We start from the raw sequence: 27387 nt of genomic DNA on the forward strand, positions 1-27387 counted from the left end.
GGCAGAAACTTGGCATTATCCGTGACACCCCTTTTTCCTCACAAACTATGAATCACCAAGTCCTGTCTTTTTCCACACCTCTTGAGAGACAGAATGCATCGTGTCCCTCCATCTCCTTCAATACTTCCTGTTTAGAAGTAGTCATAGCAGTAGCAGTAGCTAACATTTGACCAAAATGCATGCTAGGAATTATCATCAGGATTTTACATCAACTCATTATCCTCAAAATAACCCCATTATTATTATTTGAATTTTATAGATGAGAAAATGAAGCACAGGAAATTAAGAAACTTGCCTGAGATTTCACAGATAGCAGCCATAATTCCAACCTAGTCCTTCTGGCCCTCTCTGAAACTCCACAGCCATTAGTGCAGGCAGATATCTCTCTTCTCTTCCTGGCCCAAGTTTCCTCCTGACTGATTTCCAAGACTTTCATCTTGTCCCCCTCCAATTAATTTTCCACGTTTGCTCTAAAACAAAAATGGAACCTGCTACCCCATTATTTAAAGCCTGACCTCTGTTGTGCCACTGTTCAAACAGTCCAACTCCTTAGCCTGGGCTGGCCTCTGTGTTTTGTTCTGTCCTCATCTCAGTCTTTCTACCACTTTTCAACTTTTTAGTTCCTGGAATTCACCCATGCTATTTTCATTGCTTAGGACCTCTTCTGCCACCTCCACCCGCACCAGATTCTTGAAGGGAAAGGATTGGAGTTCTGCATTTGTTAAATTAGTTGTAGAAAAGTAGCAATGGTTTATTACTGGACAGTGTTAGAGACAAGAATTGTGAAATTTTTTCCTGGGCTTCATTCAAAACAGGATGAATTCTCTCATCCAGTGTTTCCATAACACTTTTATCAGAGTGCTTTCTCAACCTTGTAGTGTCCCTACTGGGTTCTTGTCTATAACCTTACAAAACCTTCTGTTACTCATTTTGTAATTCTCTCCTAGCTCACTACATGATCCTGTGTCCAGTGGATTAAAGAACAGTTCTTTAAAGGCTGGCCTAGAAGACTAACTTGAGGACTCCTTCAGGTCCCTCTCAGGCCCTGCGCGGCTCCGGTTCCAGCATCACAGGTAACGAGGCGCCTCGGTTCGCCACGGGCCGCGGCGAACCCCAAGCGTTGGACCCAGTGGCTGTGGGGCAGCTGTGGCCTCCTCCCCTCGCTCTTCCAAAGAGAAAGGGATGGAAGCACAGAAGAAACGCGGGCTTGGGGAACCTTGGCAAATTTACTCCGTATGGGGTTCCATGGGGTAAAGCGACCGAGAGCCAGGGCTTCTCTCCCATGACGGGCCTCCAGGCGCCTCCTCCCGCTCCCGCCTCAGCCCGCCGGGCCTCTCCCGGCTTCCCTCCCTCTTCCCACTCGGAACAAACAGCCTGCAGTTCCCGCAGCGGCAGCGCGAGACCCGGCGCCGGGCCCGGGCGGGACGCGGGAGCTCGCGTTGCTCCCTCAGCGCTCCAGCGCCGGGCCGGGGCGGGGGCAAGGGGCGAGGCGCAACCCGCCCCACCGCACCCCCTCGGCCGCCAGCAGCGGGCGGAGCCGGGCCTCGGGCCACCGCGACGGGAGCAGCGCCCGGCAGCGCGGCAGGCAGCGAGCTCCGCATTCGAACCTCCCTCGCTAAGACAGTCTCCGCCCCACAATGCACCGCGGCGGGCAGCCTTTGAAAAAGCGGCGCGGCTCGTTCAAGATGGCGGAGCTCGACCAGTTGCCCGACGAGAGTGAGTAGCACCTCAAAGCACCCCCCTTTCCTCCCAGCGGTCGCCTGCCCCGGGCTGCAGCGGCCGGGACAGATGGCGTGCCCTCCGCCGACCGGGTGGGCTGACTGCCAGTCCCACTAGGTGCTCCTAGTCCTCCCACTCCTGTGTTGCTGCCGCGTCGCCGCCTTTGTTATGGTGTCTGTGTATTGGTTTCTGGGGTTGTGGGAGCGCCAGGGCCGGAAACCGAAAGCCGGAGAGCCCAGCCGGTGTCGGGCGGAGGCGGTGGCTGCTCCCCTGGCCGGACTCCGGCCCCCGGCCTTGGTGGGAGAAGAGCTGCCCCCGGCCGCGGGGACTGTGTCCGCCGCCCGCACCGCTCGCCTGGCGCGGAGAGACACCGGCATGGGTTATGTAATGCTCCTGTCCCCGGGCCCGGGGAGGACTCGGCCGGGGAGGGGGTAGCCACCTGCCCTTTCTTCTTGCCCCACCTTCAGACGGAGTCCTGCCCCAGTTGTTACCTGTCCAGGCACTTGTGGTCTTCACTGTCACACCTCCCCCCGCGATGTGCCCACCTCTGGGAGTGTTTCCATGTCAAGGGGCTGCCCTTTGTGGGACCACAGGTGGCAGTGGATCCTTCCAGAGATAATCCAGACTGGATACTTACGGCACAGGTAGCCTTCATCCCCACAGACTTTCTCCTGCGTGTGCGTATCTTGAGAGTCATGGGGGTACCTTGGACATATTGATGTGACCAACCAGTGTACCTGTACAGTACTCCTGACGCCCACGCCTGTGCATTGCTTCACTTAGCCATGTCTACTCACTCTGCCTCAATGGAATCTCATGAACATATATTCTCGCTTGTGTTTAGTACGTAAAAGCACTAATTCCATAGTTTAAGCACAGTGGAATGCAACTTTGTAATTTACTAAATTGCGTAAATTATATAGAAAAGCAAATGTTTTATTTTAGTTAATTACAAAGAGATTCTGAGTCCACACTCACTATTTAGTTTATGTATACATAGCATTTGCAAGAGTTTTAATTTAACAAAAACGAAGGGCTCAATCACTGAAAAATCTATCAGTGCACAATATAAATAGACTTTGAAAATTAGAGCCAAATACAGGCAATTCTTTGTGGAATATATATTTTCAATGTGTTATCAAGTTAAAATTAAAAGTTCAAGTTCTAGTTAAGCCAAGCTGGTGAAAAGTTGTATTAAGAGTATTTTTGTTTTAAATTTACTCTAGCCAGTGCTAAGTTCCAATAGTACTTTCTCAGCAATGGAAATGTTCTATTCTGTGATGTCCATTAGGATAACCTTTAGCCACATGTGGCTATAGAGCCATTGAAATGTGGCTTGAGTGATTGAGGAACTGAATTTTAAATTATTTAAATGTTCCTCCTCGTTATCTTTACCAAGAGATAACTTTTATCACCTCTTAGAAGAAGTTAGAATAGACTTATTTTAGTTACTACAGTCATTCTTTTGAGTGAAAGATGTTTTAAGTGGCTTTTAATATAGCTCTTATTGGGAGTATTTGCATTATCGTTGCCAAACATTTACCTAGGACTTACATATTTCTTTGTAGGTTCAAATCACGGCTGTACTTTCAGACTATATAACCTAATCATTTATATTACTTTGTCACATCTCTAGTACATTGTATTGGGGAAGTGGGGATGTACTTGTGTGCATGTCTTGTTTAGCTAGACTGCAGCTTTGGTGAAAGCAGAGATTGCCTTATGTGGCTTGTGACACAGTGTCACAAATCAAGTATATGTAAATACTTGATTTATATGGAATTAAACATAGGGTAAGAGGCATTACTGAAGATACTGGAACAGGAAAAGTAAAAGTGATTTCAGTTTGATACTGGAAATAATAATTTGTTTATTCATCAAGATTAGGCAAGGGGACTAGCTAATATATTCACCAATAGCCAGCAACTATTATCAATAATAAATGCTACCATTTATCGAGTACTTACTATGCACAGACACTGTGCAAAGCATTTTACATAAATCTATTCATTTAATCCTCATGTCAATTGAGATGAGTACTCTAATTAGTTTGATTTTATATCAGATCTTTCCCTTGTGCTCTTGTTCTTGACATCTCTTGCTTATTTCACATCTCCTATTAGATAGCTCAGAAGTTCCTCAAATTTTACAAGCTCAAAATCTAACTCATGACACCAACCCAGGACAGAGATATTTTCAGTGGTCCTTGTCTTAATGAATGGCTCCATCTGGCAGGGCAAGAAACCTAGAGGTCATCTTTGGTACTCCCTTCTGTTTCATTTCCCATATTTAAGCCTTTACTAAGTCTTGTAGCTTTTTCTTTCAAAATGTCTCTTAAATCTACCTGCTTCTCTCCATTACCTGAGTCCAAGCTGTCACCATCTCTTATCTCCACTAATCACTTCAACCTTTCATTAATCCATCACCCCTTTACCCACATACATTCACACTTAAGCCAGAGTGAACTTTTCAAAATGTAAATATGTCTTGCCTTTAGTAGCTACAAGATCCTGCATGGTCTACCTTGTCCCACCTTTCCAGCCTCATTTTGGACCTTCCTATCATTTATCCCTTTGAAATACTTTGGACCTTTTTCATTCCCTCTATTTACTAAGATGTCTTTTCTGCAGTGCCTTTCCATGTGCTATTCTCTCCACCTAAAATGGTCTTTCCTCCCCTTACTTTCAAATACCTTCAGCTTATCCTTTAGACTCCATTTTAGCTTCTTCAGAGAGCTATTTTCTGTCCTCCCTTACAGCATTAAACTACTTATTAAAACCTTTCTCATAGCACTGTGTAAGTCCTTAGTGGCAGCTGTCACAGTTGCAGTTTTTAATTTGTTTATGTGATTGTTTGGTTAGCATCTGGTCCTTTTACTATTTTAGAAGCCCCACCAGAGTAGGTACTAGTTCTGTTTTTAACACTCTTGCACCCCAGTTCTATGCATAAGGCCTAGCTTACCTCTCTGACCTTATTTCATACCACTTTTTCTTGTTTGGTACTCTTGAAGCACACTGGCCTTTTTTCCCTTTCTTTGAATATATTTTAAGCTAATTTCAGTTATTTTTTTTTTAGTTTTTGTTTTAACCTTCTGTTTCTTCTGTATTACTTCTTCCTTGTGTTCTTATGGCTAGACCTTCTCAGAAGTTTCCTCTTCCAGCCTTTCCTAACCATGGTATATGAAGTAACTGCTATAGGAAATAAACAGAGTGATATCAGTATGGGGGAGTTACTTTATATATATGGATAATAATTATCTTTTTGTTTACTTGTTTATTGTGTGTCTGTTCTCACTAGAACCCTGAGAACAGGGTTTTGTCCATCTTGTTCCTTGGGATATGCCCAGCCTTAGATTAGTGCTTATGCCAGGCATTCAGTAAATATTTGCTGCATGAGTGAATAAATATATCCAGCTAGAATGGGATTCTAACTTAATCAGATTTACCTGCCTGTAAATTCATGTTATTAACCTAATAGGTCTTATTGATTGATCAAAATAATTCCAACAATAAACACTAAATGAAAATTTGCCATGTGGTATGTACACTATTCTTAGCACTTTTACATACATTATTTTAAACATTTTTTATTGTAAGATGTAACATCTATACAAAACAAAAAAAGAAAACAATAATTTTCAAAGCATACTTCAACAGATAGTTATAGAACAGATCCCAGAGTTTCTGCCATCTCAGATTTTTTCTTTTAGCTGCTCCCAAACACTGGAGGCTAGATGGAAGATTAATATAGTGATTCAGGAGTCATACTTGTCTGTTAAATGCTATTCTCTTTTATAACTTCTTCTCCCTCGATCCCTCTCTCAATCCATAGGGATCCCTGGGCAACACCCCTTCTGACTTCTTCATGTTGATAAGGGGTGTAGACACTAAAGGATAGAGCGATTAATTAATTGATAATGTTAGAGAGGCTGGTTCCTTTGGGTTTCAGTATTTATCTGACCTAGGAATCCTCCGGGAGTTATAGTTTCCAGAAAAGCAAACTTAGCGCATGAAACCTCTGTAGAGTCTCAGTTTGAGCCCCAGGTATTGTCAAGAGTCAACAGGAGTGATGCTGGTTGGGGTTTAGCAAACCATGGCAATCAGTACTATCTAATTGAAGCTTGCACAATAGTTGCCTCCAGAATAGTCTCTGGACTCCACCTGATTTCTCTTGGCTCCAGATGCCTCATCTTTTTAGGCATCTTTTATTGCTTCTCTTCCTCCCCTTGGCCCAGAAGACATTTGCATATATTATTAACTCATTTACTCCCACTTTACAGATGAAGAATCAGCAGCACAGAGAGGTTAAGTACTTTACTTAAGGTAGCAAAGACAGGAAGTGGCAGAGTCAAGATTCAGATGTATGTAGTCTCCATCTAGAGCCAGTACTCTTAACCACTGTGCTATACTGTCTCACAAAAAGATTAGAGTTGATAGGTCAGAATCCCCAAGATATGGTTCCTACCATCGTGGAGCAGAAATTCTTCAAATCTCTGCTCAAATGTCACCTTATCAGAGAAGCTAATCATGAGCAACTTACGTAAAACTAATAGTTTTCTCACATATACCCCAGTCCCCCCACACTGTCTATCCCCTGTTATTCTGCTTTAGTTTTTTCTGTAATGCTTGTTATCACCATGTGTGTACGCTCATTAGGATGTAAATTCCATGAGAACAGAGACTGGCTCTTTTTCTTGTTGTTGTATCCCCAGTGCCTAAAGCAGGAATGTTTCTCCTACTTCCCGTCACCCACAGATCCTGTACTTTACTCATATCAGAACCTGTAGTCCAGTGTTTCTCAGTGTGGTTCTGGAGGTTACCTATAGCACATGCAAATGTGGTCAGTACTCTATATATTTTCACTGAAGAGTGAATGGTTTTTTCTTTTTCTCAAGTGAGCTGGATTTCTCTTGTTAACTATGTGGCTATTTACACTGACTACTACTGCTGCTCCTTTGTAAAGTTGTGTTATTTGAGGCTTTTAAGCAAGAATTTATGGCATCTTCTTTTTTTCCTGACTATACTGCCTTTGGTTATTTAACTTCAGTGTGTTGTAAAGAAGCTGGTGAGTTGTCCTGTTATCCATTCTCCACATATAGACAAGTGAGGTGGGTAAAAGAAGAATGACTTTGATGCTAATGCTTTGTCTGTTCTATAGGCCTCTCATTCTGGCCTGCGGAGGAAAAATCAGTTGTTCATATGCCTTGGACTTCTTTGTAATATACCTATCCAACTGAGATTTTAACCTTAGCTCTCCCTGACTCCCTTAAAAACTTCTTTCCCTGATGTTTCTCCTACTTCCCGTCACCCACAGATCCTGTACTTTACTCATATCAGAACCTGTAGTCCAGTGTTTCTCAGTGTGGTTCTGGAGGTTACCTATATAGCACAGCCCCCTGGGAAGCTTTACTAAGAATACAGATCTGCATTTATGAGAGTTTCCTGGTTATTCTAATACATGTGAAAGTTCGTTCTAGACAGTCAACCCCTCCAACTTTATCCTAGCTCCACTTGCTGTTTTGGACTTCCTTTCAAGGTTGGATCTTTAAGTGTTGTACATACCTGCGTTTTAGACTTTTAAGGGACTTATCACCTGTCATGCTATCACTGGGTCATTTCCTTTTTTTTTTCCCTCTACTCCGTTACTACTTCTGATCTTAGCTGCAATAAATGTCAGTTCCCTTTCTTTTCTGCTTCTCTGGCACCAGAACACTTCTACAGAAGAGCCAGAATTGCTTCTGTTCCTACCTTCGCTCCTTTTTTACGTTTTCTCTTGGGAAAAGGCTTCCCGTTCTCACAGCCTCAGCAGACTCCCTAATGTCTCTCTCTGATTCTTCTTTATCTGAGCTCTGTTCTACAGCTTAAATTGTCTGCTAGATATTTCTTATCATACATCCAACCATCACTTCAAACTCAACATTGCTAAAATTAAGTGGATATGCTTTTACCCCCAAACCGAGTTCCTTTTCCCCTCATTTTGTGAAATAATTATTGATTTTTTTTTTTTTAATTTTTAATTGCAGGCTCTTCAGCAAAAGCCCTTGTCAGTTTAAAAGGTAAGAATTGTAGCATTTTTAGGTAGGTATGGCATAAACTGGGAATTTAGTTCATTAAAGTGATTTGGATATAATGTTACTTTTTCCTTCTAAGTTGCAATACTTAGAAGGAAAAAGTATTAAAACGTCTAAGTGTTAGTGTTCACTGATAACTTTAAATTTATATGCTGTATAGAAGAATTGTCCCTAGTAATTAGAAAATTAGAAATCATTAAGGAAGTTTTTCACTTAAATAATTGATTGAAAGAAATAAAAAAGATTAAAAAAGAGAAAATAATTGAAGACCTTTCTAACTAAATATTGCTGCATCTTATTTAACTTAAGGCATTTATTAAACAACTATGCTGCCCTGTACGTTCACATAATAGTGTTTTGTTGTTTTTTTTTTTCCCCTCCAAGAATCTTACCTTCTAAGTAATAATGCAAGGCCCCTGGAATAAAAGAGTGATAGTTATTTTTGTTTTTCTAAGAAAAAAGTTAGACATACTCCTTAGTCTTGCTGCTTCTTTCTGTAGGTACATTAGCCCAACCCTCTTAATATAGTTAATATTTTACAATTAGTTAATATTTTACAATTTGCCTGTAGGGTAAAATTCTTCTGGGTAAGTAAACTTGGAACCAGGGTAGACATTAGAACTTTTATTAATACTTTTAGTTTTAGAAGTTATTAGTTATTGGTACTTTTAGTTTTGGAAGTTACTATGTAGAACTTTGGATAGATAGTTTACCAAATTACATTTTTCTGGCTTGAGGAGACCACTTATATTCTAGTGTGCCCTCATTTTTGTGGCTAACAGTATCAACCCCATCCCATCTCTTTTATTTATTTTTTTCTTAAACTATACATCAAAAGAAGTATTCCATTATTCTTCCCCACCCCCACCCCAGTTTTTAATCCATTTCTCTTTTTAAAAAATATAATGGAGAAAAATTACAAAATTAAAATGAATTTCTTGTAGGAAAAATTAGAAAATGCTAGTGAGCAATAGTGGAAAATAAAAATAATCTTGGTGTATATTCATCCCAAGTTTTCTATGTATTTCTTTCTATATAAACACATCTCTTTTTTATAAAAATTAAACATACCCCTCTTTATTTTCATAATATGTCTAATTCTTTATTGAATTTTTTCTAGTTGCGGGCAACTCTGAAGACATTTCTTTGAATTAAGGAAAACAGAAACACCACACTAATTTCAATTTAATATATCAACGATTTCACATATTGAAGCAAAAAACATTTAGACTTATGTTCTAAATTCAAGGTTAGAAGGAGCTTTTTCCATATTTCCATTGCTCTGCTTTCAATTAGAATTATACCAAAAGTTTATGAAACAGTTCTTGGCAAATTAAATGGAAGAACTATTAAAAAGCAAAAATAAAGAAAAACGCATGTTTCTGTGTGGAAATTTAATACTTTTAAGATGCATTGCCCTATCAAGCTATTTAGGGAGTTAGAAGAAAAAAATACAGAAGAGAATTTTCATCTGTAATAAATTAAAATTAGTAGTGTATTTCAGACATATTTCTTTTATTTCAGTCAGTGTTCATAATATAGAATCCACTGAACTAAACTGACATGTTACTAATCATAATTATTCATTACAGAGGGAAGCTTATCTAACACATGGAATGAAAAGTATAATTCTTTACAGAAAACACCTGTTTGGAAAGGCAGAAATACGGGCTCTGCTGTGGAAATGGTAAGGAATAAGATTTTCTTACACTTTAGAGTGGTGATAGCTATACTGTCTATATTATTGTCATGTTGAATTCCCTTACAGAAAAGTGAAAAGTTTCAATGATTTTTCCCCAACCCAAAGCTTTTGAATCCTTAAAAGTATCATTGAACAGAATTTGATCATATTTAGGTAGATTATCTAGTCATAAGTAAGCATTTATTAAAGAATAACAATTTTTTTTTATTATTGTGGTTTCTTTAAATAATCAAAATACAAAAAACGAACAACCCCCAAACATACTTTTATTAGAATGCAGAAATTTTACATGGCTCTGGTCTCTGCAAAAAGATATGTGGGTGGTAAGGAATTAAAATATTACATGGGTAAAGGGAAGTGCATTTAGGTATGGGAAGTAGAGGTGAGTATATAATAGGCATGACTAATGATTTGGGGGCCTCTGATCCTCCCTTGCGCAGCCAGGTCTTAGCTGATGCAATAGTATGGAGTCAGAAGGATTTGGGGTCAATCATGAAACAAGCCTGGAACTGGAATAGACAGAAGCAGACATAGTAGTCTTGGCAGCTGGCCTCAGTGATTGCAAGGGAGTTTTTCTACTCTATCAGTCTCCCACCGTCATTCCCTTTCTCCTCTGCCCGTGGTTAGAGGAGAGGTTCAAAATAGAAGGGACTTCCTCTGAGGTCTCGGGAGTCTTGATATTGTGAGTGGGTTTAATTCCAAGAGTCCATATCTCTAACCTTGACCCATTTGGATTCTGCTCATATGTTTTGAGCCCTAAGCTCGTCTGAAGCCATCAGTACCTGTCTCCTTTCCAGATAAGCATGATATTTTATCTTAAATGGTGGGAGGATGATTTAGAAAAGGATGTTGGTCCTATTGGGATATTATTTCTGTTATTCTGTCTGTTAATAAAGCCTCTGCACGTTGGGTGAACTGTGGATTTTTCATGTTTCAGACCTTTAAATCCATGATGTTGTTGTCCGTTTGGCACTTAAATTTTTGTTTTAGTTCTACAGGTACTTCTTAAGTATTTACTAGGTTTTTTATTCATAAATGGAAATTTGGCTTACACTCTTTGGCAGCAGCTCTAGTATATTATTATATGCATTTAGGCTTACTGTTCTAAAGTGATCTGGTATCTTTTCCCGAGCCCAGCCCTACTCAGCAGACACAGCATACGATACACCTAATTGGTATTAACCCAGACACCAATATAGTGTGAACTGGAATTTCCAGAATTTATTTTCCTATCTCTACCACCAGAGTTGCCACCAATTTACTAAGGAGACTTGGATTTCAGTTTTAATTTAATCGTCAGTTGGGTGTTTCATCTGTAAATAAAATTGCATAAATATGTATCTTATTGTTTTTTAAAGCCAGGATTATTAAAATTTGTCATTGTGTGCTGTACATTACCCCTACTTCCTCCTTCTATACTTCTGATAATCCAGAGTTAGCTATGTATTCCGAAAATAGAATTGTACTACGGAATAAAAGAGGGAAGTGTTCAGCTTTTTCATTAAATAAAAAATTTCTGTCATAGCCTTTCAGAAATTCAAAACGAAGTCGACTCTTTTCTGATGAAGATGACAGACAAATAAATACAAGGTCACCTAAAAGAAACCAAAGGGTAGCAATGGTTCCACAGGTATGTGTGGGCTAAAACTTTGGTCTCAGTGAAAGGAACTGAGCAACTGGTTAGCATGATAAAGTTTATATATATATATATATATATATATATATATTCTGTAACATTTTAATTAAGTTCTTTTCTTTAAATTAGTACTCCAGCTTAATTCTTATTTTAGTTAACTAGAAAATGCCATTATTTTATTGATCAGTTTAATCCTGAGAGAAAGGCAACCCTCCTTTTCTACCCTTTTCTTTTAAGCATGAAGGTTGTGAATGTTAAACAAGTAGTATGGCATCAGTATAGAGTTTTGCATGGAAATAAGATGGAAAAAGTGTTTTACTTTAGCACTGAGAGAAGTATGTAGAAGACTTACTTTATCCAAGAGGAAAATTTATAGCATGAAATTGTATCTTCTTTTTCACTTTTGGCAAATATATAAAATCATACTGTACATGTGAGAATCAAAGAAATGCTCAGTGAGATTAGCCAGAAACAAAATACTGTGTGGTCGCATTGATATGAACTAACATTAATGAATGAACTTGGAGAATTTCAATTAACAGAAGTCATAAGGAGATAGAAATAGGGTAGAGATTGGGTAATTGAAGCTGAAGAGATACAGATTAAGCAACAGGACTGATTGTAAAAATTCAGAAATGAATAGTACAATACTACCTGATTGTAGCACAATGATGTTAGTACACTGAATAAAACTGAATGTGAGAATGATAGAGAGAGGAGGATTGGAGGCACAAATGAAAGCAGAAGAAAAGATAGATTATAAAGAGTGAGATGGTATAATCTAGGAATGCCTAGAATGTACAATGATAGTGACTAAATGTGCAAATTAAAAAATGTTTTTGCATGAAGAAGAACAAAGGAATGTCTGTATTGCAGGGTGTTGAAAATAGATGGTAATTCATATTTTAAAACTTCAGCTTCTATTTGAGGCTAAAGCAAGAAATGTTTATTTGGTACAAAATTTATATTTTGACTAGTGCATTTCCTGATTTAACTTATATGGACAGTTTAATTGCACTCCATAAATACATGGAACCTTGAATAGGGCATGAGATTTTGTAGCTTTGTCCAGGTTAGTGTGATGCCCTGATAAATCCCAGAGTGATTTAAACAGTGAATAAAGAAGTATTTGCAAAGTCCCCTTGGGGGAATGAGGACAAGGGGAAATTTCAGCTTCCCCATTTTGAGAATTTCTGGCATTCTTGCAAGCAGTGGGGACAACCAAATCAATAGGCCAAGCCCTCGATCTTGGGGTTTGTTTCTACGAAACTTATCCCACAAAGGATAACATTAGGCCTAAGAGTCACCCCCAGAGAACCTCTTTTTTTGCTCAGATGTGGCCTCTGTCAGCCAACATGACAAGTGAACTCACTGCCCTCCCCCTCTCTACATGGAACATGACTCCCAGGGGTGTAAACCTCCCTGGCAATGTGGGACAGAAATCCTAGAATGGGCTGGGACTTAGCATCAAGAGTTTGAGAAAACCATCTCAATCGAAAATGGTAAAAGAGAAATGAGACAAAGTAAAGTGTCAGAGGCTGAGAGATTTCAAACAGAGTCAAGAGGTTATCCTGGAGGTTATCCTTATGCATTATATAGATATCCCCTTTTTAGTTTAAGGTGTATTAGAGTGGCTAGAGGGAAGTGCCTAAAATTGTAAAGCTGTATTCCAGTACCCTTGTTTCTTGGAGATGATTGTATAATGATGTAATGTTTACAGTGTGACTGTGCGGTCATGAAAACCTTGTGTCTGATGTTCCTTTTATCTAAGGTATGGAAATATGAGTAAAAAAATATGACTAAAAAAATAAATAATAGGGGGAACAAATGTTATAATAAATTGAGTAGATTGAAATGCTAGTGATCAATAAGAGGTAGTGGTAAGGGGTGTAGAAAAAAAATAGGGGAAACAAAGGTTAAAATATATTGGGTAGATGGAAATACTAGTGGTCAGTGAGAGGAGGGGGTAAAGGGTATGTATGAATTTTTTCTTTTTATTTGTTTTTCTGGGGTGATGCAGATGTTCTAAGAAATGATCATGGTGCTGAATATACCACTATGTCATGATATTGTGAGCCATTGATTGTACACCAAATATGGAATGTTCTTATGTTAAAAATGTCTGTGTTTGTATGTTTGTCAATAAAAATATTTAAAAAAAAAGAATCAAAGGAATGCAAATTGGATATGGAACTACTTCAAGAATATCATAATTTTTCTCTTATCAAAATGAACTCTAATACAGTTACTCCTTACTTCCGCTTCATTATTTTTCAAAAGTGTTAGTATAAAACAAAATTTTCCAATAGAATGGGTCATAGTAAAGATGGTTTTCTTTTTTTGTTTGTTTGTTTTTGTTTTTTTTTTATGCTGTATGGCGGGTCACATTTCATTATTTTTTCATGTGACTATCCCGTTATTGCAGCATCATTTATTGAATTTTGTTTGTTTGTTTTGCTTGCTTGTTTGTTTGGGGGAAGTACAAAGACTTGTCATTTATGGGGTTCAGTTTCATATGAACAAACCCTAAGATTGGGGGCTCAGCCTATAGCTTTGGTTGTTCCCACTGCTTATGAGAATATCAAGAATTCAACTTGGAAAAGTTGAATTTTCCCCCTTTCTCACCATTCCCCGAAGGGGACTTTGCAAATGCTTTTTTTATTCACTGTTCAAATCACTCTGGGATTTATCGGGGCATCACTCTGGATAAACCAACAAAATCGCATGCCCTACTCAAGGTTCTGTGTACTTATGATGTTCAACTAAGCTGTCTACATGAGCTATATTAGGAAATGCTCTGGTCAAAATACAAATTTTGTACCGAATAAACATTTTTTGGTTTAGTCTCACACATAAGTTAAAATTTGAAAATGTTAATTAATTACCATCTATTTCAACACCCTGCAGTAATGACATTCCTTTGTTTTTCCTCATGCACAAACATTTTTTAAATTTGTGCATTTAGTCACTATCATTATACACTCTAGGCATTCCTAGATTATACCATCTCAGTCTTTATCATCTGAGATGGTTTTCTTGGCCAAAAATATGGCATCAACAAATTAAAATTATGACCAACAATATGCCCTACTGAAAACAAAAAAAATTCTTACATACTTTTATGATAATTTCAAACAGTGAACTATATTCATGTTCTGTAAAATGAACAAAAATCCATTTTGTCCTCTCTTTAAAAGTATAAGGACAAGTGCCCCTATAAAGCACCCAAAATGTAATTTAAAAATTTGACCCACTTGAAACTAATATGCCAATGTGCTGGTTGATTTGATATGTGCTGGATAAGTTTGAATGAATGAATAAAATAGTTAAATTAATATTTGCTTGCTATCTTAACTTTAAAAGAGCCGTGTTAGAATAATTTCAATGAATTAATTCTACCTATATATTTTAAATATCCAGATGTGTGAATTTTTTAAAGATTCTTTAACATTTTTTATAGTGAAAAATAACATATACAGATAAGTGATAAATTTCAAAGTACAATTTAACAAGTAGTTATAAAGCAAATTTCAAAAGGTAGTGTATGTTACAGTTCCACAATTTCAGGTATTTCCTTCTGGCTGTTCTAATATACTAGAAACTGGAAAGAAATAGCTGTATAATGATTCAGTAGTCATAATCATTTGTTAAATCCTACCTTTTTTGTTTTGACTCCCCCCTCTCATTTGAGCATTCTCTCAATGGTATTTGGGCAGTGACTGTTCTAACTTCATTGTGTTGAAAAGGGATGTCAACATTATGGGGTATGGGGATGCAACTGGTTAATGTTCTGGGAGAGAGTGGTACCTTTTAAGTTTCAGGTCTTATCTGGCATAGGAACGTTCTGAATGTTTTAAGTTTCTGAAAAATAAACTTAATAAACCATAGAGTCTTGATAGAATCCTGGGTTTACTTAAGGGTTTTCAGAAATACTGTTGGTCGAGGCTTGGCATACTGAGGCAATTCGTAATAGCTGGCTGAAACTTGCATAAGAGACATCTCCGGAATGATACCTTGACTCTCTTTGAAATCTCTTAACTGCTGAAACTTTATTTTGTTACATTTCTTTCCCTCCTTTTGGTCAAACCGGCATTCCCAATCCCACAGCGCCAGGGCCAGGTTCATCCCTGAGAGTCATGTCCCACGTTGCCAAGGATACTTATATCCCTGAAAATCATGTCCCACATAGAGGGGAGGATAATGAGTTTATTTGCAGAATTTGACTCAGAGCAAGGCCACATCTGAGCAACAAAAGAGGTTCTCTGGGGATGACTCCTAGGTATGTTTATAAGTAGGCTTAACTTCCCCATTATAGAAATAAGTTTTATAAGGGCCAGCTTCAAAATCAAGGGCTTGCCTTATTAAATTGGGAGTCCTAGTGTAAAAGTTCTTTTCTCCCTTCAATTTTTTGTTAGGAAATTTTAAACATAAAGGAAAATTGAAAAATAGTACAATAAACCTGTATACTATCCTAGTTCAACAATTTACATTTTTCTATATATGATTTGTTTGTGTGTTTGTTTTTGTGTATATATATGTGTGTATATTTCTTTTTCCTAACCATTTACATAGTGTATAACATAATACTTCATCCCCAAATATTTTACCATGCAGCCTCTTAGAATAAAGACATCCTCCTGATAAACTGTTGATGGTTAACCAAGCAAATTATCACATCTAAGGAAATTAACAATAGTTCTCTAATAATAATACCTAATATCTAATCCATATCCCAAATTTAGCAGTTATACCCTAAATTTCTCCTAAGCTGATAGTTATCTTTATGCTAATAATTTCTAACTTGAATGCATTGTGGTCAGGGAAAATGATGTTTTTGATATTATTCTTTGAAATTTCTCAAGTCTTGAAGTCAGGTATAGAATGTAGACAGGTTTTCTGTGATGTTTGCATGAATAGAATATATAGTTTCAGTCTTGGACACAGGATTCTAAATATGTCCTTAAGATAAAATTGATTAATTGTGTACTTTGAATATTCTATATCCTTATGATTTTTGGTTTATTTACTTTGTGAGAGATGCTATTAAAATCTTATCATGTTTGTGGATTTGTTGATTTTTTTCCTTGTAAGTCTTACCAATTTTTGCTTTATATATTTTGAAGTGATGTTAGGTGAATATATGTTCATAATTGTAATATCTTCCTGATGAATTGTTCCTTTTATTGTTTTATCTCTGCTTATGTATTTTGACTTAAAATCTATTGGGGCTGATTGTAATACAGCTGCATCAGCTTTCTTTTGGTATTTATCTAATATATGCCTTTCTACCTTAGAATTTTGTCTTTTGTTTTAGATGAGTCTTCTTAAAAAGCAATGAAAAGTAGATTCTGTTTTTCTAATATGTTCTTCATCTTTTAATGGTACAATTTAGTCCATTCACTTTTATTTTCCAGTTTTATTGAGATATTCACATGCCATACAATCCATCCAAAGTATACAGTCAGTGGCTTACTCTATTATCACATAGTTGTGCATTCATCAACACAATCTATTTTAGAACATTTTCATTACGAAAAAAAAAAATCCCATACCCTTGTTCCCCCCCCCCCCCATTATTGACCCTAGCATTGGTGTGGTATATTTGTTACTGTTGATAAACAAATTTTAAAATATTACTATTAACTTTAGTCCACAGTTTGCAATGCATGCATTTTTCTCATATCCTACTCTATTATTAGCTCCTCATAATAGTGATAGACATTTGTTCTAGTTCATGAAAGGACATTTCTGTATCATAGTCATCATCCACTACAACACATTGTGTTATGTAGTCCTATGTTTTATCCTCTAGCTTTTTTTTTCTTTTTTGTATGCTGTGAGGTGTGAGTCACATTTCATCCTTTTTTTCATGTGAATATCCTGTTATCACAGTGCCATTTGTTGAATTTTTTTTTTTCCAAGCAAGTGCATGAGCACCGAAACCTAGGTCTCCCACATGGCAGGTGAGATATCCTCTAACTTTCCTTCTAGTAATACATGACTCTAAACTTTCCCTTTCAACGCAGTCTCCCACATAATTCAGTGCCATTAATACACTCACTATAATGTACTACCATCATGTCTATCCATTTCCAAACATTTATATTCAACCTGTTTAAGAATTCTACACACATTAAGCATTTGCTTCCCACTTCCTATCCTCATTCTATCTTCTGGTATCCCATAATCGAGATTTTATTTCTATGAGTTTGCATATTATAATTAGTTCACATTAGTGAGAACAAACAATATTTGTCCTTTTGGGGCTGATGAATTTCACTCACATAATGTTCACAAGGATCATCTGTGTTGTCACATATTTCAGGACTTCATTCCTTCTTACTATTGAGTATTATTCCATTGTATGCATATACCGCATTTTGCTTATCCATTCATTGGTTGATGGACGTGGGTTGTTTCCATTATTTGGCAATTGTTAATTGCCTGTGAACATAGGCATGCAAATGTCTGCTAGCATCCGTTATCAGTTCTTCTGGGTATATACCTAGTAGCAGTAGTGCTGGGTCATATGGCAGTTCTATACTTAGCCTCCTGGAGAACCACTACATGGTCTTCCAAAGCGGCTGCACCATTTTACATTCCCACCAGCAGTGTGAAATGTGTTCCTGTGTCTCTGCATCCTTTCCAACACTCATAGTTTCCTGTTTGCTTAATAGTAGCCATTCTAGTAGGTATGAAATGATATCTCATTGTGGTTTTAATTTGCATTTCCCTAATAGCTAGAGAGGTTGAGCATCTTTTCATGTGCTTTTTAGCCATTTGTATTTTCTCTTTAGAAAAATCTCTATTCATGTCTTTTGCCCATTTTTTAAATTGGATTGTCTTTTTATAGTTGAGTTGTAGGATTTCTTTTTATATACTGGATATCAAACCTTTATCAGATATGTGGTTTCCAAATATTTTCTCCCATTGAATAGGCTGCTTTTTCATCCTTTTGACAAAGGCCTTTGAAGCATAGATGCATTCAATTTTGAGGGGGTCCCATTTGTCTTATTTTTCTTTCATTGCTTGTGCTTTGGGTATGACCACCACCTATCACTAGATCTTGAAGATGCTTCCTTACATTTTCTTCTAGGGGTGTTATGGTACTGACTCTTATATGTAGGTCTTTGATCCATTTTGAGTTGTTGTACAGGGTGTGAAATAAGGGTCTTCTTTCATTAGTTTGGCTATGGACATCCAGTTCTCCTAGCACCAGTTATTGAAGTGATTGTTCTTTCCCAGTTGTGTGGACTTGGGAGTCTTGTCAAAAATCCGTTGAGAAGGGTGCATGGGTGGTTCAATGGTAGAAATGCTCACCTTCCATGCAGGAGACCGGGGTTTGATTCCTGGACCGTGCATCCCCCCCCAAAAAAAAACCAATTGAGGGGGAGTTATACAGAGAAGGTAGAGTTTAACAAATGAGTATGATTGCAGAATCATTATATTGATACTTCTTTTAGTCTCTAGTACCTTAGAGCAGCTGCACGTAAAAACCTAAAATGGTGAAATTGTAACCCATACCAAACTCTGAAATCTCTTCTAAAACTAATTGTTGTGATGTGGTTTGAAATGTATTGCTTTTTAGTATATATGTTATTTTTCACAAAAAAGAAAAATATATATTACTTCTAGCTTCTAGTGTTGTGATACAGCTAGAAGGAAAAATCTGAATTAGTGAAATGGTAACCCGTAACAAACTCTGAATTCTGTTCTGTATCGACTTATTGAAGTGTACTTTGAAAATCATTGCTTTTTTTTTTCTTTGTATATACATTATATTTGACAATAAAAACATTTTTTAAAAAGCCAGTTGACCATAGATCTAAGGGTCTATTTCTCAGTTCAATTCGATTGATCAATATGTCTATCTTTATGCCAGTCCCATGCTGTTTTGACCACTGTAACTTTGTAATATGCTTTAAAGTCAGCAAACATGAGTCCTCCCACTTCATTCTTCTTTATCAAGATGCTTTTGACTATTTGAGGTTCCTTACCTTTCAGTATAAATTTGATAATTAGCTATTCCATTTGTGCAGAGTAAACTGGAGTTGGATTGGTATTGCATTGAATCTATACATCAGTTTGGGTAGAATTGACATATGACATTTGGCCTTCCAATTCATGAACACAGAATATCTTTCCATTTATTCAGGTCTTCTTTGATTTTTTTTAGCAAAACTTTGTAGTTTTCTGAATATAGGTCCTTTACATTCTCAGTTAAGTTTATTCCTAGACATTTGATTCTTTTAGTTGCTATTGTAAATGAAATTGTTTTCCTTGATGTCCTCCTCATGTAGTTCATTACTAGTGTATAGAAACAGTACTAATTTTTGTGTGTTTATCTTTTATCCCACCACTTTGCTGAACTTGTTTATTAGCTCTCATAGCTTTGTTGTAGTTTTTCGGGACTTTTTAAATATAGGATCATATCATCTGCAAATAGTGAAAGTTTTACTTCTTCCTTTCCAATTTGAATGCCTTTTAGTTCTTTTTCTTGCCTAACTGCTCTAGCTAAAACTTCTAGCAATGTTAAATAATGGTGGTGAAAGTGGCATCCTTGTCATGTTCCCATCTTAGAGGGAATGCTTTCAGTCTCTCACTGTTGAGTACAGTGCTAGCTGTGAGATTTTCATAATGCCCTTTATCATGCTGAGGAAATTTCCTTTGATTCCTACTTTTCAAAATGCTTTGATCAGGAAAGGATGCTGGATTTTGTCAAAAACTTTTTCTGTGTCAATCCAGATGATCATGTGGTTTTTCCCTTTCAATTTATTAATGTGGTATATTGCATTCATTAATTGATTCTCTTATGTTGAACCACCCTTGCACATATCTGGAATAAAACCTATGTAGTCATGGAATATAATTATTTTAATGTGCTGTTGGATTTGATTTGCAAGTTTTTTTTGTTTTTTTTTTTTATACATGGGCAGGTACCGGAAATCGAACCTGGGTCCTCTGGCATGGCAGACAAGCATTCTTGCCTGCTGAGCCACTGTGGCCCGCCCGATTTGCATGTATTTTGTTGAGGATTTTTTCCTCTATATTCATTGGAGAGATTGGTCTGTAATTTTCTTTTCAGTAATATCTATCAGGCTTTGGTATTAGGGTGATGTTGGTATCATGGAATGAGTTTAGGTAGTGTTCCCTCCCCTTCAATTTTTTGAAAGAGTTTGAGCAAGATAAGTATTAATTCATCTTGGTAGAATTCACCTGTGAAGCCAGTCCATCTGGTCCTGGGCTTTTCTGTGTTGGGAGGTTTTTGATTATTAATTCAATCTCTTGTTATTGGTTTGTTGAAGTCTTCTATTTCAGTGTAGGCTGTTTTGTGTGTTTCTAGGAAATTGTCCATTTCATCTGCATTGTCTGATTTGTTCATAGTGTCCTCTTATGATCTTTTTAATTTCTGGTGTCAGTGGTGATGACCCCGCTCTCATTTCTAATTTTATTTATTTTCATTTTTCTCCCTTTTTGTCTAAAAAAGCTAAGGATTTGCCCATTTCATTGATCTTCTTAAAGAACCAATTTTGATTTTATTGATTCTCTCTTTTGTTATTGTTGTTGTTTTCAATTTCATTTAATTCAGTTCTAATCTTTGCTATTTTTTCCTTCTGCTCACTTTGGGATTAGCTTACTGTTCTTTCTCTAGTTTCTTTGGGTCTTCAGTTATGTCTTTAACTCTTTCTTCCTTTTTAATATAGGCCTTTAGGGCTATAAATTTCCCTCTCAACACTGCCTTCGCTGTATTCTGTAAGTTTTGTTATGTTGCGTTCTTGTTTTCATTCATTTCAAACTATTTATTGATTTCTCTTGAAATTCCTTTTTTGACCCACTCACTGATAGTTTAGGAGCATGTTGTTTAACCTCCATGTATTTGTGACTCTTCCAGTTCTCTGGCTGTTATTGATTTCCAGCTTCATCCTTTTTTGATCAAATAATGTGCTTTACATAATTTCAGTCTTTTAAACTTTATCAAAACCCGTTTTGTGCCCCAATCTGTCATCTATCCTGGAGATTGATCTGTGAACAATTGAGAATGACGTATATCCTGTGTTTGGGGGGTGAAATATTCTGAATATGGCTGTTCATTTATCATATATTTAGGTTCTCTATTTCCTTATTCATCCTTTGTTGAGATGTTTCATCCATTTTGAAGTCTTCCACTATTACTGTAGAGATGTTTATTACTCCCTTAAATTTGGCCAGTGTTTGTCTCATGTACTTTGGGACACCTTGTTTGGGTGCATAAATACTTATGATTGCCATTTCTTCTTGGTGAATTGCCCCTTTTATTAATATATAGTGTCCTGCTTTGTCTCTTGTAACATTATTGTATTTAAAGTCTATTTTGTCTGATATTAGTATAGCTACCCCAGCTCTTTTTTGGTTACTACTTGCATGGAATATCTTTTTCCAGCCTTTTACTTTCAACCTATGTGTATCTTTGAGTCTAAAATGATTCTCTTATAAACAGCATTGTTCTAGTTTGCTAGCTGCTGGAATGCAATGTACCAGAAATGGAATGGCTTTTAAAAAGGGGAATTTAATATGTTGCTAGTTTACAGTTCTAAGGCTGAGAAAATGTTCCAGTTAAAGCAAGTCTATAGAAATGTCTAATCTAAGGCATCCAGGTAAAAATGCCTTGGTTCAGGAAGGCCGATGAAGTTCAGGGTTTCTTTCTCAAGTGGAAGGGCATGTGGGGAACACAATCAGAGTTTCTCTCTCATCTGGAAAGGCACATGGTGAACGTGGTCAGGTTCCTTTCTCATCTGGAAGGGCACATGGCGAAGACGGCATCATCTGCTAGCTTCTTCTCCTGGCTTCCTGTTTCATGAAGCTTCCCAGGAGACATTTTCCTTCTTCATTCCCAAAAGTTGCTGGCTGGTAGACTCTGCTTCTTGTGGCTATGTCGTTCCGTTCTGCTCTCTCTGAATCACTCTCATTCTCCAAAATGTTTCCTCTTTTATAGGACTTCAGACCCACCAGAATGGGTGGAGAGATGTCATCACCTAATCCAGCTTAACAACCACTCTTGATTAAATCACATCTCCAGGGAGATGATCTGATTACAGTTTCAAGCATACAATATTGAATAGGGATTATTCTACCTTTATGAAATGGGATTTTGATTAAAACATGGCTTTTCTAGGGTACATACATCCTTTCAAACAAAAACAAGCATATAAAGGGATCTTTTTTTTTTTTTTTTTACCATTCTGCCAATCTGTGTCTTTTGATTGAGGAATTTAATCCATTAACATTCAGTTTTATTACTGTGAAAACAATACTTATATCAACCAATTTTATCCTTTGACTTTTGTCATGTTTTTTTTTCTCTTTTTGCCCCTTTAGTTACCCTCACTGATAATCCTCATTTCTCCACTCTCCTCCAAGCCTCTCTCTCCTGTCTTTTCATTTCTACCAGCAGAACTCCCTTTATTACTTCTTGTAGGGGATTCTTGTTAATGAACTCTCACAGCATCTATTTATCTGTGAACATTTTAAATTCTGTTTTTTTAAGGACAGCTTTGCTAGATAAAGAATTCTTGGCCAGCAGTTTTTCTCTTTTAGTATCTTAAATATATCCTACCACTGCCTTCTCATCTCCATGGTGTCTGATGAGAAATAAGCACTTAGTCTTACTTGGCTTGCCTTGCACGTGGTGCAATTCTTTTCTTTTGCTGCTTTCCAAATTATCTTTTTCTCTTTAGCATTTAACAGTCTCATTAGTCTGTGTCTTGGAGTAGATCTATTCAGATTTATTCCATTTGGAATACATTGGGCTTCCTGAATCTGCATACACATATCTTTTATAATGACTGGAAAATTTTCTGCCATTATTTCTTCAAATATTCTTTCTGCTGTTTTCCCCTTCTTTTCTCCCTCTAGGACACTCATGATACCTATGTTTGTGTGCTTCATGTTGTCAGTCATTTCCCTGAGGCCTTGCTCAAATTTTTTCATATTTTTCATCTGTTCTTTTGTCCTTTCAAATTTGAATGCTTTGTTGTCTAGCTTGCTGATCCTTTCTTCTGCCTCTTTAAATCTACTATTTTGTGTCTCTAACGTATCTTTTTGGGGGCAGGTGCATGGTCCGGGAATCAAACCTGGGTCTCCCACTGGAAGGCGAGCATACTACCACTGAACCACACATGCACCCTCTAATGTATTTTTAATTTCATCTGTTGTGTCTTTTCATTTCCATTTCTTTCTGTTCTTTAGATTCTTCTTTATGCTCACCATTGTTGTCTTGATATCCTTAATCTCTTTAGCCATCTCCTTTAATTGATTTAGGAGATTTGTTTGAGCATCTTTTTTATCTTTTTTTTAACATCTTTGATTAGTTCCAAAGTTCTTTGATTAGATCTTTATCTCTTCTGGCTTTTTAATTTGTTCCTTAGACCGGGTCATATTTTCTCAAGTTTTAGTGTGGCTTGTGATTTTTTTTGATACCTGGTCATATGATTATCTTGATGGGTTTATTCTGTAGGTTGGTCTGTCTCTCTTGTCTAGGATTTTTTTTGTTGTTTGCATTTGTGTGAACGCTCTTCTTGGACAGTTGATTTGTCAGTATTCCCCAGCCATAATGGGGCCAGATACCTGTACAGGGAGCTCAGATTAGTACCAAAGGGCTGTGGAAGAGGATCAAGAAAGACTCCAAAAAGCCCTTTTTTTTCTTCCATGTCACCAAAGGCTGTACTTTTCAGCCTGACCAGCAAATGATGGTCTTTGGCTACCTATTCCCCTCAAATCTATGAAGGCAGGCTGTTATAATTCTTTGTCAGTTCTGCGCCTCTGCTACATTTGAAACATTGGCATCTGGTTAGCATCTAACTGGGACGGGCTGGAACTATGGGATCCTGTGTTCTAACTTTGCTGGTCAATGTCTGGCTCTATACTGTGTTCTTCTTCCAGAAAAGTTATGTTCTTCGAATCCAATCTTGTGGGAGCAGACCTGTTGTTGCGTGGGATCTTTTGATTAGGTTGTTTCCATGGAGATGTGACCTACCCAATTTAGGGCAGGTCTTAATCCTTTTGCTGGATTCCTCTATAAAAAGAATAAAATGCAGAAAACAGAGAGCTCAGAGCTGACACATAGCAGAGAGATGAAACTAAGACATGGATGTTTGGAGATGCTAAGCTAAGAGATGAAATCCAGAGTTTGCTCAGAGAAGCTAAGTGAAAACCCAAGAACATAAGCATAGATGCTTAGAGAGAAAGCCACTGGAATCAGAAGCTGAAAGCAACAAACAGGGAACAAGGACCAACAGACACCAGCCACGTGTCTTCCCCGCTGACAGAGGTGTTCCAGATACCAACAGCCTTTCTTCAAAGTCAAGGTATCTTTTTGTGGATGCCTTAATTTGGACATTTTCATGGCCTTAGAACTCTAAATTTGTAATCTAATAAATCCCCTTTATAAAACCCAATCCATTTCTGGTATTTTGCATTCTGGCAACATCAGCAAACCCAAACAAGCCCCATTTCTGTATTTGGGGTGGAGGATTCCCACAACCATCACAGACCATAGCCACCCCATAGGCAAGTATCAGACTGCCTGCCGCTGCCTCCCTTAGGGGTGGAGAATGGGCACCAGGAGTCACAAACAGAATTACTCAGTGTCTCAGTCTCATCGTCCCACATTTTCCTGGATGTTGTACAGAACAACCCTAGTCTCACAATTGATTTGAACAGCTTCTGTCTGTCTGTTTGCTGGCTTTGGGAGAAAAGCATGTTTTGCCACTCCACCCCTATTCCTCCCTTTTCCCAGAAGCTTCCATTCATGCTTATTTTGATTGTTAATGTATTTGCATTTATTTCTATTATCTTATTTTGGATGTTCTATATACCCTGGATTTTAAATGTCTCTCTCGTTTCTTTTTTTTTTTTTTTTTTTTGGCTGATTAAATTTACCTTATTTGTTATTCTTCATTCCTCTACTGCTTGGAAATTGTTCATGCTATTTCTGTTCTTTTAGTGATTACTCTTAGATCTTAACAGGCATTCAAGAATTAGCAATGTCTAAAATGAGTGAGTATCTCTTTCTACCCAAACAACGTAAGAACCTTACATTGCTGTTTTTGTCCATTAATTTAATTCCAGTTTGATGGTTATGCTACAAATTAGTTATTATTCTATACAGTTAATACTTATTTAGATTTAACCATATATTTACTACTTTACTCACCATTCCATCTTGCGACTTAGTTCTTTTTTCTGGGTACAGTTTCAGATTTCTGAAGTACATCCTTTAGAACATATTTAATGTTTATAATTTATAAAAATAATCCTTATTTTATTATAATTATTGGATGTATGTTTACCTGAAGATACCAAGATTCTTGGTTGACAGACAGCACTAGAAGACTTTATAACCCTGTCTTTTAACTTCTGTTGCTGTTGAGAAAATTTTGGTCAGCATATTTGTTGTAATGTTGTGGATAACATTATTTTGTTTTTGATCTTATTTTCTAGGGTTTGATATGTTTAGATGTGGATATTTTTAAAATTCTAAATGGAAAATTTTAAAGTAGACGGAATAGTACAATGTTCACTATGTTTCCGTCACCCAGCTTTAGCAATGATCAACTAGTGACCAATCTTGTTTCATCAATATCCCCCTTCCTACTATTCACTCTTCCACACTATTATTTTTTGTTGTTGTTGTTGACCAGCCATGTGGCCTTGAATATTTTAATTTCTCTGAGTTTTGGTAAAGCAACTAACACATATTGAACGCTTAATGCACAACAGCTGCCATTATCTTATAGAAGTGTCACACAGCTAGAAATACACAATAGGAGAAAGATTCTAGACATAGCCCAATATATTAAGCCTATGGGCATTCATTCTGTCTTATTAAAAAAAAAAATGAGGAAACAAAAACGAACAAAAATTCAACAAATGGTCCTGCAATAACAGGATATTCACATGGGAAAAGAATGACATGTAACCCCCACCATACAGCATACAAAAAGAAAACATGGGGAAAACCATATATAGAAAGATAGATATAAATATAAAGGTTTCCATTCCCCTAGTTATAACGATTAACTTAAAATGTACATTGATCCCTAAGCAAGCATTTAATGTAATACCATAAACAGTTCCCCCATAAAGAGTATTATAAACTGGCAATATGACTTATTTAGAAGAATAATCCAAGTAAAATTATGTAAGAATAACATTAAGGACCTGATGGACTTACCCTGTGAGATTTTTTTTTCCACATTATTTTTTAATCAGCTTTATTGATCTATGATTTTATACAGTGAAACTCATTTTAAATGTACAATTTAAAGAGTTATAACAAATGCATACACTTAGTAACCACCACCATATTCAATATATAGAATATTTCCTGTACCCAAAAAGCTTCACTTTTGTCCCCTTCAAGTTAATTCTTCCCAACACCCCTGGATTCAGGCTATCACTGATCTACTTTCTGACACTAAAGAGTCTAGTCTTTCTTTTCTAGAATTTCATATAAACTGAATATTAGAGAATTTACTCTTGTTTTTGGCATCTTTTGCCTTAAAGATTTATTCATGTTGGTGTATGTATCTGTTATACCTTTTTATTATAGAGTAGAATTCCATTGTATGGATATAGCACAGTTTGCTTAATAATCCACCCATTGATAGACATCTTGGTCATTACCAGTTTGGGGCTATTATGAACAAAGTTTCATGAATATTTCTCTACAAGTATTTGTGTGGACTTATTTTCATTTCTCTTGGGCAAATACTTAGAAGTGGAATTGCTAAACTTCATAGAAGGAACTTTATAAGAAGCTACCAAATAATTTCCCAAAGTGATTGTACCATTTTACACTCCCACCAGAAGTATATGAGAATTCCAGTGGCTCCATGCACTTGACAACACTTGGTATTGTCAGTCTTTTAACTTGATATTGTCAGTTAATCAAGTGAATGTGTAGTGGTGCCATATTGTGGTTGTAATATGTATTTCCCTAATGACTAATGATGTAGAGCTTAGACTGGCAAACTTTTTCTGTAAAAGGCCATATAATAAATATTTTAGGCTTGCAGGCCATTTGGTCTCTCAGAATTACTCACCTCTGACACTTTAGGGCAAAAGCAGCTATAGACAATACATAAATGGTTGCCATGGCTATGTTTCAACAAAATTTTATTTGCAAGACAGGCAGCTTGCCCACAGACTGTATGTTGCCAATCCCTGGTGTAGAACATCTTTTTGTGTGCTTAGTGTATCTTTTTCTATGAATCATCTGTT

At 37.0% G+C, this 27387-nt stretch overlaps 1 protein-coding gene across 3 annotated transcripts in view; it reads left to right on the plus strand.

Annotated features, from left to right (window-relative positions):
- Nucleotides 1-1601: 1601 nt before the first annotated feature.
- The window catches only part of LIN9 (lin-9 DREAM MuvB core complex component), a 161244-nt gene continuing 135458 nt past the window's right edge, over nucleotides 1602-27387 (plus strand). Inside the window, exons 1-5 of one of the 3 annotated variants that reach the window (XM_077168573.1) lie at nucleotides 1638-1716; nucleotides 7742-7774; nucleotides 8910-9038; nucleotides 9382-9476; nucleotides 11017-11121. In XM_077168573.1, the coding sequence (XP_077024688.1) occupies nucleotides 9474-9476; nucleotides 11017-11121 (108 nt within the window). In that variant the 5' untranslated portion in view covers nucleotides 1638-1716; nucleotides 7742-7774; nucleotides 8910-9038; nucleotides 9382-9473. Of the gene's footprint in view, nucleotides 1717-7741; nucleotides 7775-8909; nucleotides 9039-9381; nucleotides 9477-11016; nucleotides 11122-27387 lie in introns of all 3 variants that reach the window. The other 2 variants (XM_077168571.1, XM_077168572.1) reach the window with 2 other exon arrangements.

The sequence above is a fragment of the Tamandua tetradactyla genome, chromosome 7 (assembly GCF_023851605.1).
Source record: "Tamandua tetradactyla isolate mTamTet1 chromosome 7, mTamTet1.pri, whole genome shotgun sequence".
Taxonomy (NCBI): domain Eukaryota; kingdom Metazoa; phylum Chordata; class Mammalia; order Pilosa; family Myrmecophagidae; genus Tamandua; species Tamandua tetradactyla.